Source organism: Pogonomyrmex barbatus, unplaced genomic scaffold (assembly GCF_055798465.1).
Source record: "Pogonomyrmex barbatus isolate J1 unplaced genomic scaffold, ASM5579846v1 scaffold9, whole genome shotgun sequence".
NCBI lineage: Eukaryota > Metazoa > Arthropoda > Insecta > Hymenoptera > Formicidae > Pogonomyrmex > Pogonomyrmex barbatus.
The window spans coordinates 2,287,777-2,305,535 of NW_028297193.1; the positions used below are offsets into that span (position 1 = coordinate 2,287,777).

The 17,759-nt window shown below is 35.1% G+C and overlaps 4 protein-coding genes across 7 annotated transcripts; 2 read left to right on the forward strand and 2 right to left on the reverse strand.

Moving 5' to 3' along the window:
• Window positions 1-1,765: 1,765 nt before the first annotated feature.
• Window positions 1,766-5,344, reverse strand: LOC105428809 (tubulin alpha-1 chain). The gene is made up of 3 exons (XM_011641314.3): window positions 5,123-5,344; window positions 3,638-3,860; window positions 1,766-3,277 (listed from the first exon to the last, which is right to left on the reverse strand). Exons 1-3 carry the CDS (start codon window positions 5,123-5,125, stop codon window positions 2,151-2,153), a joined length of 1,353 nt encoding a protein of 450 aa, XP_011639616.1. The 5' UTR covers window positions 5,126-5,344; the 3' UTR covers window positions 1,766-2,150.
• A 2,671-nt stretch (window positions 5,345-8,015) lies between these two features.
• Window positions 8,016-10,652, forward strand: LOC105428807 (E3 ubiquitin-protein ligase TM129). Of its 2 annotated transcripts, none has more exons than XM_089084805.1 (7): window positions 8,016-8,498; window positions 8,829-9,104; window positions 9,218-9,467; window positions 9,622-9,811; window positions 9,885-10,079; window positions 10,164-10,306; window positions 10,398-10,652. In XM_089084805.1, exons 2-7 carry the CDS (start codon window positions 8,903-8,905, stop codon window positions 10,552-10,554), a joined length of 1,137 nt encoding a protein of 378 aa, XP_088940931.1. In that variant the 5' UTR covers window positions 8,016-8,498; window positions 8,829-8,902; the 3' UTR covers window positions 10,555-10,652. The 2 variants fall into 2 exon arrangements, with proteins under 2 accessions (XP_088940931.1, XP_088940930.1); XM_089084804.1 differs by having other exon boundaries at window positions 8,018-8,409.
• Window positions 10,653-10,968: 316 nt separating this feature from the next.
• RpII140 (RNA polymerase II subunit RpII140) lies at window positions 10,969-15,529 on the reverse strand. Its single transcript, XM_011641312.2, has 7 exons — window positions 15,342-15,529; window positions 13,070-15,005; window positions 12,770-12,992; window positions 12,221-12,682; window positions 11,767-12,109; window positions 11,442-11,700; window positions 10,969-11,366 (listed from the first exon to the last, which is right to left on the reverse strand). Exons 1-7 carry the CDS (start codon window positions 15,367-15,369, stop codon window positions 11,081-11,083), a joined length of 3,537 nt encoding a protein of 1,178 aa, XP_011639614.2. The 5' UTR covers window positions 15,370-15,529; the 3' UTR covers window positions 10,969-11,080.
• A 446-nt stretch (window positions 15,530-15,975) lies between these two features.
• On the forward strand, window positions 15,976-17,712 carry LOC105428803 (Dihydrouridine synthase 4). 3 transcript variants are annotated; one of them, XM_011641306.3, is made up of 4 exons: window positions 15,976-16,068; window positions 16,404-16,464; window positions 16,534-16,731; window positions 16,812-17,712. In XM_011641306.3, exons 1-4 carry the CDS (start codon window positions 16,032-16,034, stop codon window positions 17,590-17,592), a joined length of 1,077 nt encoding a protein of 358 aa, XP_011639608.2. In that variant the 5' UTR covers window positions 15,976-16,031; the 3' UTR covers window positions 17,593-17,712. The 3 variants fall into 3 exon arrangements, with proteins under 3 accessions (XP_011639608.2, XP_011639610.2, XP_011639609.2); XM_011641308.3 differs by lacking the exon at window positions 15,976-16,068 and adding an exon at window positions 16,076-16,167; XM_011641307.2 differs by lacking the exon at window positions 15,976-16,068 and having other exon boundaries at window positions 16,174-16,464.
• The last annotated feature ends 47 nt before the right edge of the window (window positions 17,713-17,759 follow it).

The following is a 17,759-nucleotide window of genomic DNA, read 5'->3' on the forward strand; positions in this document are numbered from 1 at the left end:
AACAGTAGAAGTGAATGCGAAAGGCTGTGTTTCTATAGAATTCGAAGCTGGCGTGCGAAAGAATTGCGTTGCGAGAATACGGATCTCACGATTGTCCTCTATACCAAGAGCATCATGGACAATAGAAATCGCCTCTGACTACCAGACTGGTGTACTCGTCTTCGTGATATGTATAAAGTAATTTGTGCCGTATGATATCCCGATCGATTACGATTGTTACCGAGTTGAGAACTTTATTACAACTGTCTATCGCGATTGGCGCTTACATCGATATAATACTTTATAAATTATATCAACTCAATAAAAATAGCGTAATGCTAACAGTAAGTCATGCCTGACGGCGACATTCATCAGCTTATATTGTTACCAAATTCGAACGACCGATAGGCTTAAGTATGTCGATTAAAAAGGATATAAAATATGAAGTAGAATCGGAAGTACCAGTGGAAGTACGGCAATGTGTGCTTATAAAATTTTCAATTTTATCTGTATTTGACTGTAATAAGATAATTTAAACGTCTCAAATCGAAATTTAAATTATGACGAATATTCGTTGTATATATATATATGCAGAAGCGCAGAACGATTTTAAGCGTAATGATTTTATTTTTTTTCTTTTTGGATTGATTACCATATACGAAACGTGCCTTTCGTATCTTCGTCAATTGATTAAATCTTAGCATTCTTACAAATCTTAGCACTCGCAATTTTGATATTTACTGATTTATTATAATTGAGTGAACGCGATTTGCTCTTGATCATCGCGTGTCGTTTGCAATTGAATAACAGCTTTCTGCAGTAACAACTTCAATAAGTCGAACTTGATTGGGCCGAGTAAGTAGGAATAATATTTTTTTATCCAGGAACGTGTGTTATTTTCGGAACGCTCGCACACGTTCTATAATCTTAATTAAGGAAATTCAGATACGGAACTCTCACATTTTTCATCCCCGTAATTTTAACTTTGCCTTGTTGAGGTTGTCGAGGAGTGTTGTTCAAGCTGGTGATTCGAGCACTAATGATTACATTCTTTATCCGTAATTGACGGTCGACCGCTATACAACGTGTGTTTTGTACAAATAAAAAGTCGGCGTTGAGCTCTATCTATATATAACATATGTATAACTGTATGTATGCTACGTACAACACCGAGCTGTGTTATACGCAGATCCGAGTATATGTAAAAGAAGATATATAGTACTGTTCTAACAGTTTGAGCATTATGAATCATTCATGCTCGAAGTGGCTGGGAGGACTGGACGAATAGATAATAATGAGAACGAAATAAAGCGCACATGCACATTGGCTTGCAGAGTCTTTTGTTTTCATCGATGCGTGCGCCAGATGGAACTTTTCATGATAATATTTTATTTTGCGCTGTTTTCTTTTTATCGATCGTGAGATCGATATTGATGACCGTGATGATTATCATTATTATTATTTAGTTTATTATGAGAATATATAATATTAATATTATTACTATATTATAATTTTATTATTAAGATCAACACACAATTACCATCGTCGCCATTGTATCTAAAGTGCAACAAATTGCGGGCTCGTGACGCAATCAAATTCACGCGCGATCATCACGCTCGTCCTTTCTTCTTCAAAATCGAATTCATTCGTGAGATCGCACGTGTTTCTCATTGATCTGACACACTTGTGCAGAAAGAGATTCGCTCATATTATACTTTCTTCTCTCGCCTCCTTTTCCTCTTCATCCTTCACTTGTATTCACGTATCATGTAATGATCGATAATAATTGTATGATCGAAGACGTATATTAATGCAATCTATTATTGTATAATGGTTGATATAATATATAAATAATATTACAACAAAATACACGAGAAAGTATTTTTAGACGTGCTTATATTTCTCAGTGGTTATTTCTTCGAGCAACACCGAGATTATTATAAGAAAGTGAAAAGATCCGCTTTTTTTCTCACGAGGAGAATCTCAGATTGGGATTGGAGTGGAAGGAACAGATGAAGATTAATACCGCGATAAATCGCCTCGGATCGTGTTACAAAATTAGAAAGGAAATTCGCAGTAAGTGATTGGAGTAATAATGGCAAGCATCATAATAAAAATGTACGAAATACGAGGAGAGTAGGAATCTTGCGATAATCTTCGATCGATAATCTTTAATATTCTTCCGCAGCATCTCCTTCGCCATCAGTGGAATCCATGCCGACTTCCTCGTAGTCCTTCTCCAAGGCGGCGAGATCCTCCCGCGCCTCAGAGAACTCACCCTCCTCCATCCCCTCGCCGACGTACCAGTGCACGAAGGCTCTCTTCGCGTACATCAGATCGAATTTGTGATCGAGCCGCGCCCAGGCTTCGGCGATCGCCGTAGTGTTGGACAGCATGCAGACGGCACGCTGCACCTTGGCGAGATCGCCGCCGGGAACGACGGTGGGCGGCTGATAATTGATGCCGACCTTGAACCCCGTGGGGCACCAATCGACGAATTGGATGCTGCGCTTGGTCTTGATGGTCGCGATCGCCGCGTTTACATCCTTCGGCACCACGTCGCCTCTGTAGAGCATGCAGCAGGCCATGTACTTGCCGTGACGAGGGTCGCACTTGACCATCTGATTCGCGGGCTCGAAGCAGGCGTTCGTTATCTCGGCGACGGAGAGCTGTTCGTGGTAGGCTTTTTCCGCGGATATGACGGGAGCGTAGGTGACCAGAGGGAAGTGGATCCTGGGATAGGGCACCAGATTCGTTTGGAATTCCGTCAGATCGACGTTGAGCGCGCCGTCGAAGCGCAGCGAGGCCGTGATCGAGGAAACGATCTGACCGATCAGGCGATTTAAGTTGGTGTACGTCGGCCGTTCGATGTCCAAATTACGTCTACAAATGTCATATATGGCCTCGTTATCTACCATAAACGCGCAGTCGGAGTGCTCGAGGGTGGTGTGCGTTGTGAGGATCGAGTTGTACGGTTCGACAACAGCTGTCGAGACCTGAGGCGCCGGATAAATTGCGAACTCGAGTTTCGATTTCTTTCCATAGTCCACCGACAGTCGTTCCATCAGCAGAGACGTGAAACCGGAGCCGGTACCGCCGCCGAATGAATGGAAGATTAGGAAGCCCTGGAGACCTGTGCATTGATCCGCCAGTTTGCGAATGCGATCCAAAACGAGATCCACTATCTCCTTGCCGATTGTATAATGACCGCGCGCATAATTGTTGGCTGCATCCTCTTTGCCTGTTATCAGTTGCTCCGGATGAAACAGTTGTCGATATGTACCTGTACGCACCTCATCTGAAAGAACACAGGCGAATCAGATTATCTGGAAGAGGAACATTAATTGCAACTTAACAAGGGATGTAATATTTATAAAATATTACATGGAAAGAACAATTCTGCTGAAGTATTTAAAAATTTGATCGTATGCAGATGTTAAAATAATTTTGTTTGGTCATTAGAATATTTATATAGGATATTTAAAATGGTTACTAGAATATAAATAATTTTTGCAAAAAATGAGATAAAATCATAACGTTTCAACCTGGACAATTATTTTGGTGGCTACACAAAATTAATTATTTTCAGATTTTCAGATTCTGTGTTTGACCAAATTTTTAGATTACTTTAATAAAATCATTGTTCTTTTCTACTTACCCACTACGGTAGGTTCGAGATCGACGAAGACCGCTCTGGGTACATGCTTCCCGGCGCCGGTCTCGCTGAAGAAGGTATTGAAACTATCATCGCCACCTCCGAGTATCTTATCTGATGGCATTTGCCCATCAGGCTGGATACCGTGCTCCAAACAATACAACTCCCAACAGGCATTTCCGATCTGTACTCCCGCCTGTCCTACGTGGACGGATATGCATTCACGCTGAAAAAATACAAGTTGCAAGCTGTAGTTTGATAACATACTGATTTGCCTTTTTGCTAAAACTGATTTTAGAATTTCGTATCTATAACTAGATTTATAATTTAACTAGTTTTATAATTTAAATAACTCAAAATTCTATTTATAATTATATTATATTAATAATTATAATTTCATATGCTCTGTGATAAAAATATTTGAAAAATTAGAATATATACTTGTATATATACTTGTATAAAATGGATATAATCTTGAAAGAGAATGGAAAACACTTTAGAAAAGAACGTATGGAAATGGAGATCTTGTCAAGATAATAATGACGGATGAAGAAAAATGAAAATATTTTATTGTGGATTAAGTTAACTCTAAATCACGCTTGTAAATTAATTTATGAATAAGATAATAAAACATGAAGTGAAATATATAAAATTATAAATAGAAAATTATAAATAGAATTTTTTCTTGAATTCTAATATGAATTATAAATAATTCATAAGAAAGGAGGCGTTTTATCGAATAATTAATACATATTTAGAATGCTGATTATAATAAATGTGCTCTGTACTCCAGAATACTCCAAAATTAGCAGTACAAGATCGAATATAAGAATATGTCTATTAATTCTAAAAAGTTCGGGAAAATCTCGTTGCTGCTAACGAAAGGCGACCATTCACTGCAGCGAGACTTATTGCGTCGCGTCGTGCGGATTTTTCTTTCTAAAAGTAGCGACAACGTAATGCAACTGTCGCTCCCAGTAATCATTGGTGCCAGTCGAGAAGATTCGTCTTTAGATGATTCGCAACATTCATTAATTCAGGTATCTTTAAAAATTAAATATTCCAAATATCTCTAAATCAGCGATTATTAATCAAATTGAACTTTTATGATTTCCATGAATTGCAGATAATAAAGTTCTTCGTTTCACATTGAATCAAAAGAAATTGAGAACGAGATATTTCATCTTTATTTGTATGAAATAATTTGGGTTAATGGATCACGCTTTTTTCTAACTGGAGAACACATAATTATATGTTTTGAGATAAGAAAATGCTAAATATCTCGGCGCTGGAGCAGTCGCTTGATAAGCAAAAGACCCAGATTCGACTCTCATATTTGCCATCCCACATATATATACGCACTTTCACCGCGTAATAAACAGAATATCGTCGCACTCGTCTACCACGGTGAGTTTGTGATCGACCAAGGCCGCTCTAAAGGGAGCAAATAGATGATTGCGATCGCAAGAGAGATCTCAAGTCTCTTACCATCTTGAAGGACGATTCCTAGGACGAAGAACTCCTGCGGAACTTGCTTGCTGCGGATACTCGACGGACGTTTGAATGGAGCTGGCGATGGAGCCCCCTCGAACGATCTTGGCTTATTGTGCCGCCCGAGACTGGGAAACCGGTCTCTTATAGCCTCGGTCCGATTTACGCCCGTTCCAAGAGCAGACCGCCGTCAATGACGCTCGTCACGCTTATTCGACTATGTAGGATTATGAGATTGCGTAACCATCGCGTTTGCGATCGACCCAATCACGCCGGAGCGAACGTATTATAAAGTTCAACTCTTCTTCTTCTTCCTTTATTTTTTGCAGTCTTAATAATTGAATTAAATCTACAAGGATCGTTATATTTGTCCTCGTTGTATGTTCACGATACTGTGATGGGGACTTTTATTGAAGAAATCTGTTATGATTTTACTTTGATATCGCTGAGGTTTTACATGAAATAAAAAAAAAGATGTAGAACGTTCAAACGTGATGATATTGCCGCAAAAGTTTTATTCTACACGGAAAGAAGGCTTATTAAAGTATTTAAAGATTTGGTCAGATCTAAAAATAATTTTATTGACCATCAAATAATTAAGTGAGATGCTTAAACGTAATGATAATACTGTAAAAATTTTTGATAATTTAGCAATGAATTTGAAACGTTCTTTATAAATATTTTGATGGTCAAACAAAATTATTATCAGATTTGTATCTGATCAAATTTTTACACAGAAAAAAATTAGTCTTAAATCAAGACTAATTTTTTTTTATATTTTCATATATAAGCAAAAATATTCTTAATATTAAAATATTCAATAATCTTCATATAGAAGATTTTTAGTCTGGAGTTGAACAAAAGTAATACTTGCATCAATACAAATTCAATCTATTCAAATCTAAACCTTTTAAGAAGATTATAATATTTTTGATTATATATGAGAATATTTGTCTTAATTTAAGAATTAATTTTTTTAATTAATTATTTTAATTTTTTTCTGTATAAATACTTCAGTAAAAATGTTTATTTTCCATATAACTAGTTTGAGCATTCATTATTATTTTAATAATCCAATATAACTTTTTTTAGATTTGTCTAACAGTGAAGAGACGCAAGAACAAAAAGGACTCGTGAGTTCGAAGCGCTTTAGACTCTTGTGAACACGAGACAGTTTTAGAGAGCATCGCAAATATATTCTACAGAGCGATGAACTCTGTAGCTATTAACGTATATACGTATATACACTTCCGTCCTAGAATAGTCACTATGTCCTTTTACCGTATCCGTTTTACTTAAGCGTCCGTCGATGGTAAATTCTTTTCCAGCAATTCTGAAACAGTGCAAATTATCGGCAAGATCGATATCAGGCAGTGTAATTGTTACATATAATATATGTCATATTACAGCGATATATATTACGATTTATATTACTGAGTGAGAAACTATAATATCAATCAACAATAAAATTATTGTTAGTTTGTATTTAATTTGTATATATGAAACATTTAAATACGATAATAATAGTTCAAAAATGTTTAGCAATCAATTTGAATTATTTTGAATTCGAAAAAATTATTTTCAAATCTGACTAAATTTTTAGAACTTCAACAAAATTATACTTTCAATGTATTCGATAAATAAATGTTAATCGATATTTCACTGCAATTTTAATTAGAATTGTTTAATCGTCATCTATCATAATTATGTGAGATAGATTTTTAAACAAGGACATTATAATTTCAATATTAAAAAAGTACTATAAGAGTAAAAAGAGAATTGATTCGTTCATTGATTTGTCTTAAGAGGGACTTCGATCAAAGTCCAACTAATTTAATCAGTTATTAATTCAACTGACACAATTGCTTGCTGCAAAGTTTCTAATTATGTAATTTGTCATCGCTAAATTCTAATCCTTTATGTAGATCAACAAAAAATTAATAAGTCTATTTATTAACAAAATATCATAGATATTATTCAATATCCAATACAAATTAGTCGTCGATTAAGTTAGTTAAAGTTTTGTTGAAGTCATACCCTAACTCGTTACATTTCAATAATTGACTTTCATTTTAGCGCACTGTGCTGTACAACACCATTGCTGGAAGAGATTCGTTTCTCAATTTGGTTCCATCACTAGATGAACGTTGCATTGATTCATTGCCTGGTTTGTATTGTCAGTTTGCTCGAACGAGCCCGAGAGAGGGACAGATATGTAGGTGTAGCGAGTATCCTTATAAGGCCCGACACATTCGACACTCAATGGAGAGTAGGCTGCATGCGTGCGAATCGTATAATAACTCAGCCAACAAATACATGTCTAAAGGAAGTTCTCTTCAAAAGACGTTTCCATCTTCATAAATATTTATATTATTTATATTAATAATAATTATTATTAATTAAAACAGTTTATAGCAGAACCACAGTGAATGACCATTTGTTGAATTAACATAATTTATAAAAATGTTGACTGTCAATTAGAATTTGACACTTTGATATTTTTTATTTCAGCATCATGACATATTGAATAAAACGCATTGACAAAATTATTTGATAAATCAATATGTCAATAATTTAATATTTACATATTGTTTTGATTTTTAAATTTGTTAATTAAAAAAAAAATCTGCATTTGTTATGATATTTATATGTATCTATGCATATATGTAATTATGTAATTTATTAATATGTGTAATTATAATCTTGCTTAAATAAAGAAGTATTAAAATTTTAGATTAAAATGCTTTTTAAATTAAAATGCTAATAATTCTATTTTATTTCTATTTATATTCCAATGATCTTGAATGATTCATTTCACTATTTTTTAAATTTAAAACAATTAAAATAATATAATTACTATAAATTGTTTAATATAATGCTATCTTAAGTATTTTTTATACTAGTTTATTCGTTTACTCTGATCAGTTTGATTTTTATTACAATCAAGCAATTAGAATTTACGTAAATAGATGGCAGAAAGCTTTATTATCAATAATCGGAATTTGTTGTTCTATATTGCTAACCATCAATAATGAAGATGCTTACATTACTAATTTCATCTTATATCAAGAGAGAGAGAGAGAGAGAGAGAGAGAGAGAGAGAGAGAGAAAAGAAAGAAGAAAAGAGAAGAAGAGAGTTTGAATGTTCTAACCTACTTGAATCTCTACAAATCTCAGTGAATTTCTGATCGCTGATGAATATAGAGTTCCAAAAAATTAAACGGATATATCCATCATCCAAATCAAGGACGGAGATGTACTAACCAAAATCAAGCCAGCTTCGGGTATTGTGATTGATTCATAGAGTCTACAAGCATGTTATAAAAAAAATATCAATCACGCTGAATGTAGCGAATTCGATTCACTGCACTAAGTAAATGTGGAATTAGTGCACATTAAAAACTGCTATATATGAAATATTTAAATGTAGTAACATAATATTATTTCTTTGATAATGAAATTATTAATTCATATTCAGCTAAATAATACGACAAATTCATTGTTGATAATATTTATATAATTGTTTTGAAGTATTTATATATTTTTACATTTGAATAATTTCATGTATATCGTGTAGCGTTTAATGTGCACTAACCTGGCAGTGAATCGAATCCACTATTACTACTATTACTAATATTATTATTACGTTTAACAAGGAACACAGTGGGAAGAATATTAAAGAAATTTTCGAAATTATTTCCAGGTCGATTGCCGTTTTCACGTTCATCCTGTTAACGAACAGGGAGTCTCTCTCTTTTTCTGTGTTTAAATGAAAAAATGTCAGCTCTACTTTTCTATACCTTATTTTATCTTTTGATGTCCGGATGTATTGTTTATCCGCCGACAGAATTTGTCTCAGCGGGACTGACTGTCAAGGATATCTTTGCAAGCTGGCTTGGTAGCGAGAATGAATTTTTCGTACATTATCATATTAGAAGGAGCATAGCCACGTTACTTCTACATTCTCTATTACCTCTGGGTAATAGACACGCTTTTTATCTAGCTACATTCAATGGCATTCATTTTTACAAATATTGACATTTTACAAATATTGCATTCATATTTACAAATATATTCTTTACTTCTATTCAGGCTATATCCTAGGATTGATTTTCTTCAATCACATAGATACTGGAAAATTGTTATTAGCTGATGAAAATTATCTTGGACCATTAATCGTTCTTTGCGTCATGATCGTTCCACTTTATATGCTGAACAAAGTCTTTGAATGGTCCGCCCATAATTGGACTACGCATCCAATAGCACAGAATTTATCTGTATACAGTAATAATAATACACCATGGACAGTTGTCGCCGCTGATATTAACGCGGAATATCGAAGGTTTATTTAAATACCTAGCTTAAGAACTTTTAAATCACAAATTCATACATATATATATATATATATATATATATATATATATATATATATATACACATATACATATGGATATATACATATGGATTTATATTAAAGTAACATGATTTTGTTTTAGAATAGATAAAATTGTTATTGCAACAAATAGTGTAACTCGTGTTGTAGTAACGGATAATTGGATTATTAAGATTACACCTTATAAATTACAAGTAGCACATCAAAGTGATGCGACATTAGTCGTGAATAAAAGCGACGTACATTTCATGTCACCGACAACAAGAGATCAAGTTCAATTTATTAATATACAAGTATAGCACTAACATCATAAATTATTCTTTTACGAATTATCAAGATAATATCATGATCTACATCATTTTTCAGGTGAAACCCATGCGTGCGATGGCACAAGAATTTGACATAAGATTAAACGCGTTGGATTTTAAGGATTTTCAGGACAAAGTTTCCCGGCCAATTATTGTACTGGACAATATAACGTTCCATAGAACGCTGCTTGACAGATTTATTGATACTTTCAAAGATGAAGTCGCTAAAAATCCATTCTATAATACTACCCAGGTATAAAACAGCATATTATTTCAAATTATTCAAATAATTGAGTTCTCTTTTCTCGTTTGCCCTCAATTATTAATTTTTATATAGGAGTTGAGCCAATGTATCGGATGCATGCAAGCGATCTCGAATGTAAAATTATACAGATTATGCAGTAGTATCGAAACTAGAAACCATGATTGTACAATGTGTGACTGCCGTCCAATGTGGTGTATAGAATGTATGGCAAAGTGGTTTGTATTTTATTGTTTCTACGCATTATTTCTACATTAATTGTATAATATTTTTATTGTCATTATTTATTATATATATTCATTTGAACAGGTTTGCCTCGAGGCAAGATGAGAATACACCAGAAACGTGGTTGTCCTCCAAGTGCACCTGTCCTCTTTGCAGAGCACGATTTTGTGTCTTAGATGTCTGTCTTGTAAGACATCCTAATAGTCGTTATGATCCTAATGATCCTAATTTTCCTAATTAATATTCATATGTATTATTCTTATGAAATTCTTATCTGTATCATAATTTTTTTTAATTAAATACATTTTTTTAATTAAATACAATTTTTGAAAAAAATAACGAATTTAGGATTTTATTCATAAGCAAATACAATCTTGTACATATATGCTTTAATCATACTTAAATCATTATTTTTATAAAATATTATATAATATAATTATAATTATATAATATATATTATATAATTTTAATATATAATATATAATATATATTATTTTAATAATATTAATATTATATAATATTAATAACTAGATAATAGAATAAATGTAATTTATTATCACAAGAAAAACCGAAAAAAATACTATGAAAAGATTAATATAAAGGTTATTATCTTATCATTAATAAATATGTGTTAATTTTAATATTTTATCAGAAATTTATGAAAAGCTATTTATTGGCTGTTTGATGTTTCATTGTATAACAATACAATGTTTATATACATGATAAATCGACAAAATTTTATTTACACGGAATAAATTATGAGGAATTTAATGTATCATGAGTCTAGGTGCAATATTCATCGCCATTAATTCTTGGAAAAGTAACTTTGCCGCATATGGCAACCTAATTTGCGAAATTTGCGTTTTGTTTTTACATCCCTTGCATTCGAAAGTGTTATTCCGCAGATTTGCTATGGCAATTAAACCACAGAAATTACATATATGAATTCGATACGGATCTGATACTTCGAACAGACGTTCTCGTAGAAACTGTGCCGCTCCATGAGAAATTTGACAATCACGTTCCATCTCTCCGAAACGAAGTCCGCCATCCCTAAATATATGTGTACATTTACATCATTAGTTGCAAAGAGAAAAATTATATACAAGAATAATAACAAATAATTACCTCGCTCGACCCTCCATGGGTTGTCTAACTAATATTTGTACGGGTCCTCTCGCTCTACTATGAATCTTATCGTCCACCATGTGCTTCAAACGTTGATAATATGTTGGTCCCAAAAAGACTTGCGCGTTAATCTTACGACCTGTATGTCCGTTATACATCACTTCGTTTCCTCGTAGTTGATAGCCGTATTCTTGTAAAAGCGTGGAAATCTTTTGCACGTTCACGGCATCATTAAACGGAGTAGCATCACCAATTTCTCCTAAAGATGTATTAGATTCATATAAATATCAGTCTTGCTTAAACTTAAACGAAAACTATATCATACCTTTGTTAGCGGAAACTTTTCCTTGAATGCATTCAATCAAGTGACCAATAGTCATACGAGAAGGGATAGCGTGGGGGTTGATGATAATATCGGGTGTAAGACCTTCGCAGGAAAATGGCATATCTTCTTGCCTATACTGAATTCCGCATGTTCCCTTTTGTCCGTGACGTGATGCGAATTTGTCGCCTATTTGTGGGATACGTACACTGCGCACTCGGATCTTGCAAAATTTATATCCTTCGCTGTTCAGCGTCAGCATCACTTGATCGACTATACCAGTTTCGCTATTTCGCAAGAAAGTCGATGCGTCGCGCTTTGTAAAACGTTTCGTCGTACTATCCAGCTAAAACATAAAAGAGTGCCATTAGTAAAACAGTTAGTATTTTTTTTTTTTTTTCAATAAAGAATTATCCGTTTTATTATTCACTTGTATATTAAAAAATAATTAATTTACCTCGTCGTCCGTTTCCGGAAGAGTAATCGTCTTTCCTATGATTACATCGTCGCCCGATACTCGAATTCCGGGTGCAATAATTCCGTCGTCGTCCAGTTTGTCATATATAGCGTTGCGCATTCCCTGACATGTTAAGCGCGAGGGTTTCTCAAACTGTTCCTCCTGATCACCGATCTTCTTCGACTCAGACTCTTTATAGGAGCGATAAAATACCGATCTAAAGAAGCCTCTCTCAACAGCGCTCGCGTTCAAGATAACACTATCCTCTTGATTGTATCCCGTATAACACAGGATTGCAACGATGCTATTAATGCCGGCCGGTAACTCGCGGAACCTAAGGTACTCCATTGATCTCGTTGTGACCAACGGTTTGTGAGGATAATACAGCACATGAGCCAGAGTGTCCATGCGCACGTGGAAATTTGTAATGTATACACCCATAGCTTGCTTACCCATAGCGCTCTGAAAAATGATAACAATATATAATAGATTTATCTATAAAAATGGGGGGAAAAAGGAGAAGACCATGATCGAAATTGTACGTGATACCTGATAAGTATTCCTAGGACTCTGATTATGATCAGGGAATGGTATGATAGAAGCACATACGCCTAGAATCATCGCCGGATGAATCTCGCAGTGCGTATATGTCGTACAATACGCATACTCTTTATCTTGTCTAAGATCATCAGGTGACATAGCTATCATAACTGTTTCTTCCTCTAACGTGTCTATGTATTCTACTACTCCACTACCTACCAACTCTTGCCATCTGTAACAAGATATAAATTGGTCGTCATAACGTTTGTAGAAGTAAACAAATGGAAAATGGAAATATCGAGCATTTACCCGTCATTATTATAATCTCTATCCTTCAGCATATTAATGTGTCGTTTCTTCAACAACAGATTTTGCCCGTCCACTATGAGTAGAGGCCTACTAATCCTACCGGCATCCGTATATATTCTTATCTCACGATCTCTGATATCACGGACCATCGATACCTCTGACACGATGATGTCCATCTGCCTTCTCAATTTTCGCAAAGTGGCCATCAACTGATCTGGATCCCGATGAATGCCGACCCAGCATCCATTTACGAATATCTTCGTAGCATCAGCGATTGCGCTCGGTGCTATCTCCTCAAGATTTTCCATGGACCACTCTTCCAAGAATTCCAGAATAGGAGATGGCTGCGAGCCGACGCTTATGTACGCCATCAAAGCTAGATTTTTTACCAATCCTACAGCAGCACCCTCGGGAGTCTCCGCGGGACAGAGCATACCCCATAGTGTATTGTGCAGCTGACGTGGCTTGGCAAGTTTGCCATCCCTTCCAATAGGAGAATTTACTCGTCTCAGGTGCGACAATGTCGACGCGAAAGTCAATCTGTTTAATACTTGTGACACGCCTGCTCTCGCCTGATGTGCTTTTTTCTGATCGCCCCAATTACCCGTGGCAAGCGAGTATCTTAAACCATCTGTGATAATTTTCGTCTTGATGGCTAGCTCAAGATTGAAGTCCTTCCCACGATCTATGAATTTCTGCGCATACAGGCGTACCTCTTTCATCAGATTTTTAAATAAACCTCGGAAAAGGAACGCCAGTAAAGGCCCGGCTAAATCCAATCTCTTGTTACCATAATGATCACGATCATCCAATTCTCTTCGTCCTAGAGATGCTGATAGTAATCTGTGGACCATGTAGCCGAGGAAGTAGGCCTTCTTGGTTTCGCAAAAATCGCTTATGCCAACGTGCGGTAGCATTTCCTTTTGTAAAATCTCTCGGGCGTACTTTATCCGTTTCTCCTTAGTTACACCTGGCTTAGCGCCTCTCGAACCAATAAAATTCAAGGCGACATTCTGCTCCTGAATAACGAAAGCCTCGTCTAAGGACGGTTTTACCATTTCCATCATTTCGGGATCGTCAAAGTCGTAGATGATATGCTCAAGAATATCACGATCGGCGACAAATCCGAGTGCACGGAAGACTACCATTATAGGGATCTCCTGTTTAATGTAAGGAATAATTGCGATAATACGTTGGCCTATAGCCGATTTTTTAATACTAGCACCGCTCTTGGCCATCATGTTGATCCACAAGGTTGAGGTAGGTCGTGAACTGTGCTCTAAACAAGATCTGATCTCCGCTTTGTAGGCATATTTACCATCTTTCATACTGAATACATAAACGGTGTTCGTTGCCATTTTTTCTTGTGCTATGAGAACTTTTTCCGAGCCATTGATAATGAAATATCCACCAGGATCCAGCGGACATTCGTTCAATTCAGTCAGATCACGATCAGACAAACCAGCGAGCAAGCAGTATTTAGATCTCAACATGATTGGAATTTTGCCGATAAACGTTTTTTGATGCTGCGTCTCAACGGGATCCTCGTTATCTTTTTCAATCGTCTTGGTGATATCCACATATAATGGTGCAGAGTATGTTAAATTTCTCAATCTAGCTTCATTGGGCATCATGGGAGATGGCGCACCATCTTTCTCCCAATGAGTTGGCTTTGACAAGTAAATTTGCTCAAATTTCAATAAATGTCTCACAGGTTTTTCTATTTCACCTGTGGTATGCTGCGCCTCTGCCTGTAGTTCAATCTGTGGCGAATCTTCTACAATACGTTGAACGGACATTTCAATGAATTCATCGAAACTGTCGAGTTGCTGCCGCACAAGACCCTTTTCATCGAAGTATGCATTGATGAGAATCCAGCAGGCCTCCTGCCAAAGTTTTGATGAGATTTCATCAGCATCTTCCTCATCGTATTGATCTAAAATAGATAAAAATATTATTTTACAGAATTGCAAACTGATTGAGGATTGTAAGTAGAAACGAAGCTACTTAAATGATTCCTTTCTTTAATTCTTATTAAAAATATCTTAAATATATAGTGATTAAGAAATTTAAGTAGAAATGATATAACTTGGATAAATTGAAAATATCGTTGAAATATAAGCCAAGTTTATAAGAAAACGAACATAAAAAATACGATTAAAGAAATATATTGGAAATATCGTAAGAAAAGTGAATATTCATGCATACAAAGCTCAACAAACTCATGTATGTTTCGTAACCTTAATTTATTTCGTTGCTCTGGCTCACTTACCGTCTTCGATACCGAATATATTACTCATTTTCACTCAGCATACAATTCCAGAATGCAGTTTAACTTTAATCGCGATTTTTTTCTTGTAATTGTAGCTAGTAGAACATTAAATTAACATCACCAAACAACACTAAATGCTCAGTGAAAAACCAGTCGAGACGAAATATCGAAGCGATATGGTTGAATCAGAGAAAAATTTGAGAGCGGCTTTTTTCCGTGAAACCGTTAAAATCTAAAGTCACTAGTGATTTTAGTCCCGGGCTACAAGGGTGATTTAAGCCTTAAGCCATAAGAAATGGACAAATCATAGTCGAAGAATAGGAGAATAATCGACTATGATTGGTCAATTTCTTACGACTAAGGCTTAAAATTATCTATTGTAGTCCGGGAGTTAGTGGACCTTGTGTCCACGATGCTAGAAATTAATCCGAGATCTCGGACAGAAAAAAAATTGATCAATTGCACTAACTATTTCCGCCAATTGATCAATATGATTGATCAATTTTTTCTTCATCCAAAATCTCGGACCGTTTCTAGCATCGTGGACACAAGGCTTTAGTCAAAGTCCCTTGCACACTATCGCTAGTATGTCCATTTTTGAATTTATAACTGCTTTACTACATCCATTTTTTAACACTCCATGTTAACTGTCGATAAAATCGCATTCTAGTGTCTGGATAAGCACTGATAATGGATGTTTTCCATTTAGTGACACAAGTTGACACAGGTATCGTTTTATCTTTCTTGGCTTTCAATGATTAACAAGGACAAAATGATACTTGTGTCACTAAATGGAAAGCACCCAATACTTGATACTGCATCTCTTGTATGTATTTTTGCTTTCCATCGTACAATCTACATGTTTTGTGGCATTCAAAGCCGTTCTGTGATCAAAACATCTAGAATAAACTGAATATGAAACTTTTGTTATTATTTCATTCATTCATGATATTTTTTTATTTTGCTGTATATTTAATTGTGTGAATGTCGATCTATCTTTTCCTCTTCTTTTAAATTTGTGATTGATTAATAAAAGTTTTATCGTAATGACTATTGACGTAGTAGAAACGTTGAAACAGCCGGGAATGACGAAGATATGCGCTCCTATGGTTAGATACAGCAAGTAAGTAAAAACAATATTCCTCGAACATCGCACGTGTATTATATCAACTTTTTTTTTATTTCTTATTAGGTTGCAATTTAGGACACTTGTGAGAAAGTATGGATGCGACATATGCTTTACTCCCATGATTTTGGCAGATTCGTTTGTGCAATCTGCAAAAGCTAGAGACAATGAATTTACTACGCATAAAGAAGACCAGCCACTGATAGTTCAATTTGCAGCTAAAAATGTGAGCGATTTTGTTGATGCTTCAGTAATGATTGCACCGTAAGTTTATCATATATCAAATGCTTATATACATCCTATAATTTTGTTTTCTGTATATCATGTTTTTCCTTTATCAACAGATATTCCAATGGTGTTGACTTAAATTGTGGTTGTCCCCAACGTTGGGCTATACAAGAGGGATATGGAGCTGATTTGTTGAGAAAACCAGAGCTTGTTAAAGATTTGATACGTCAAGTTAGGAATCGTATTTCAAAGCCATTCACTGTTTCTGCGAAGATACGTCTGTTGAAAGATATACGTCAAACGATAATGTTGTGTCAAATTTTGGAGAAAGCTGATACATCGTTTTTGACGATTCACGCAAGGACTCCTGAAATGCGTAATGAACCAATCAATTTGGACAATCTCAAGCTCCTTAGAGACCACGTACAACTACCTCTTGTGGCAAATGGTGACACAAAAAGCTTAGAAAGCGCGGAATTCTTATTTAAAGAATCCAGATGTGAGGGGGTGATGTCTGCCAGGGGTATCTTAACTAACCCAGCATTATTTTCGGGATATTCCACCACTCCACTGGTTTGTGTTCAAGATTGGTTGGATATCACATCAAGTATATCAACTGAATTTCAATGTTTCCATCATCATTTGGTATTTATGTTGGAAAAGATCTTACCGAGGAAAGATCGAGTGTTGTTCAATAGTCTGCAAAATAAATCATCTGTGCTAGAGTTTCTAGAAACTTATTACAATATAAGACCAAACGCGTCTAATTCGACGGAATTGACTAGATGTATTTTTAATGTCTCAAATGTGCAGCGTAAAAAAAAGTATATTGATTATACTTCGGAGGATGATTCGCCTAGTGACATTTTAGGGAATATATTTAATACAGATTCATAAAGAAAAACAGAAAGAGAAGCTCAGTGATCGATTTTGTGAAGTTTATAAATTTTGCACGTGTTGAATTGACAACGTTCTTGTGACGAATAATTTAAATAAATTTTTAAAAAGTCCGCTGCATACCACCATGTTATTAATTAATTCCTTCTGAATCTGTGTAGATGGCG

Bases quoted from the DNA above. Each gene is read 5' to 3' on its own strand.
- LOC105428809 (XM_011641314.3), bottom strand. The intron at 3,278-3,637 runs GTAAGTAGAAAA...GTGTTCTTTCAG, and splicing joins TCTCGAACCTACCGTAGTGG to ATGAGGTGCGTACAGGTACA.
- LOC105428807 (XM_089084805.1), top strand. From the start codon at position 8,903: ATGTCAGCTCTACTTTTCTATACCTTATTTTATCTTTTGATGTCCGGA. The intron at 9,105-9,217 runs GTAATAGACACG...ACTTCTATTCAG, and splicing joins ACATTCTCTATTACCTCTGG to GCTATATCCTAGGATTGATT. The intron at 9,812-9,884 runs GTATAGCACTAA...ATCATTTTTCAG, and splicing joins TTCAATTTATTAATATACAA to GTGAAACCCATGCGTGCGAT.
- RpII140 (XM_011641312.2), bottom strand. From the start codon at position 15,369: ATGAGTAATATATTCGGTATCGAAGACG. The intron at 15,006-15,341 runs GTAAGTGAGCCA...TATCTATTTTAG, and splicing joins TATATTCGGTATCGAAGACG to ATCAATACGATGAGGAAGAT. The intron at 11,367-11,441 runs GTAATTATTTGT...ACATATATTTAG, and splicing joins CCCATGGAGGGTCGAGCGAG to GGATGGCGGACTTCGTTTCG.
- LOC105428803 (XM_011641306.3), top strand. From the start codon at position 16,032: ATGGATGTTTTCCATTTAGTGACACAAGTTGACACAG. The intron at 16,069-16,403 runs GTATCGTTTTAT...CTATTGACGTAG, and splicing joins AGTGACACAAGTTGACACAG to TAGAAACGTTGAAACAGCCG. The intron at 16,732-16,811 runs GTAAGTTTATCA...CTTTATCAACAG, and splicing joins GCTTCAGTAATGATTGCACC to ATATTCCAATGGTGTTGACT.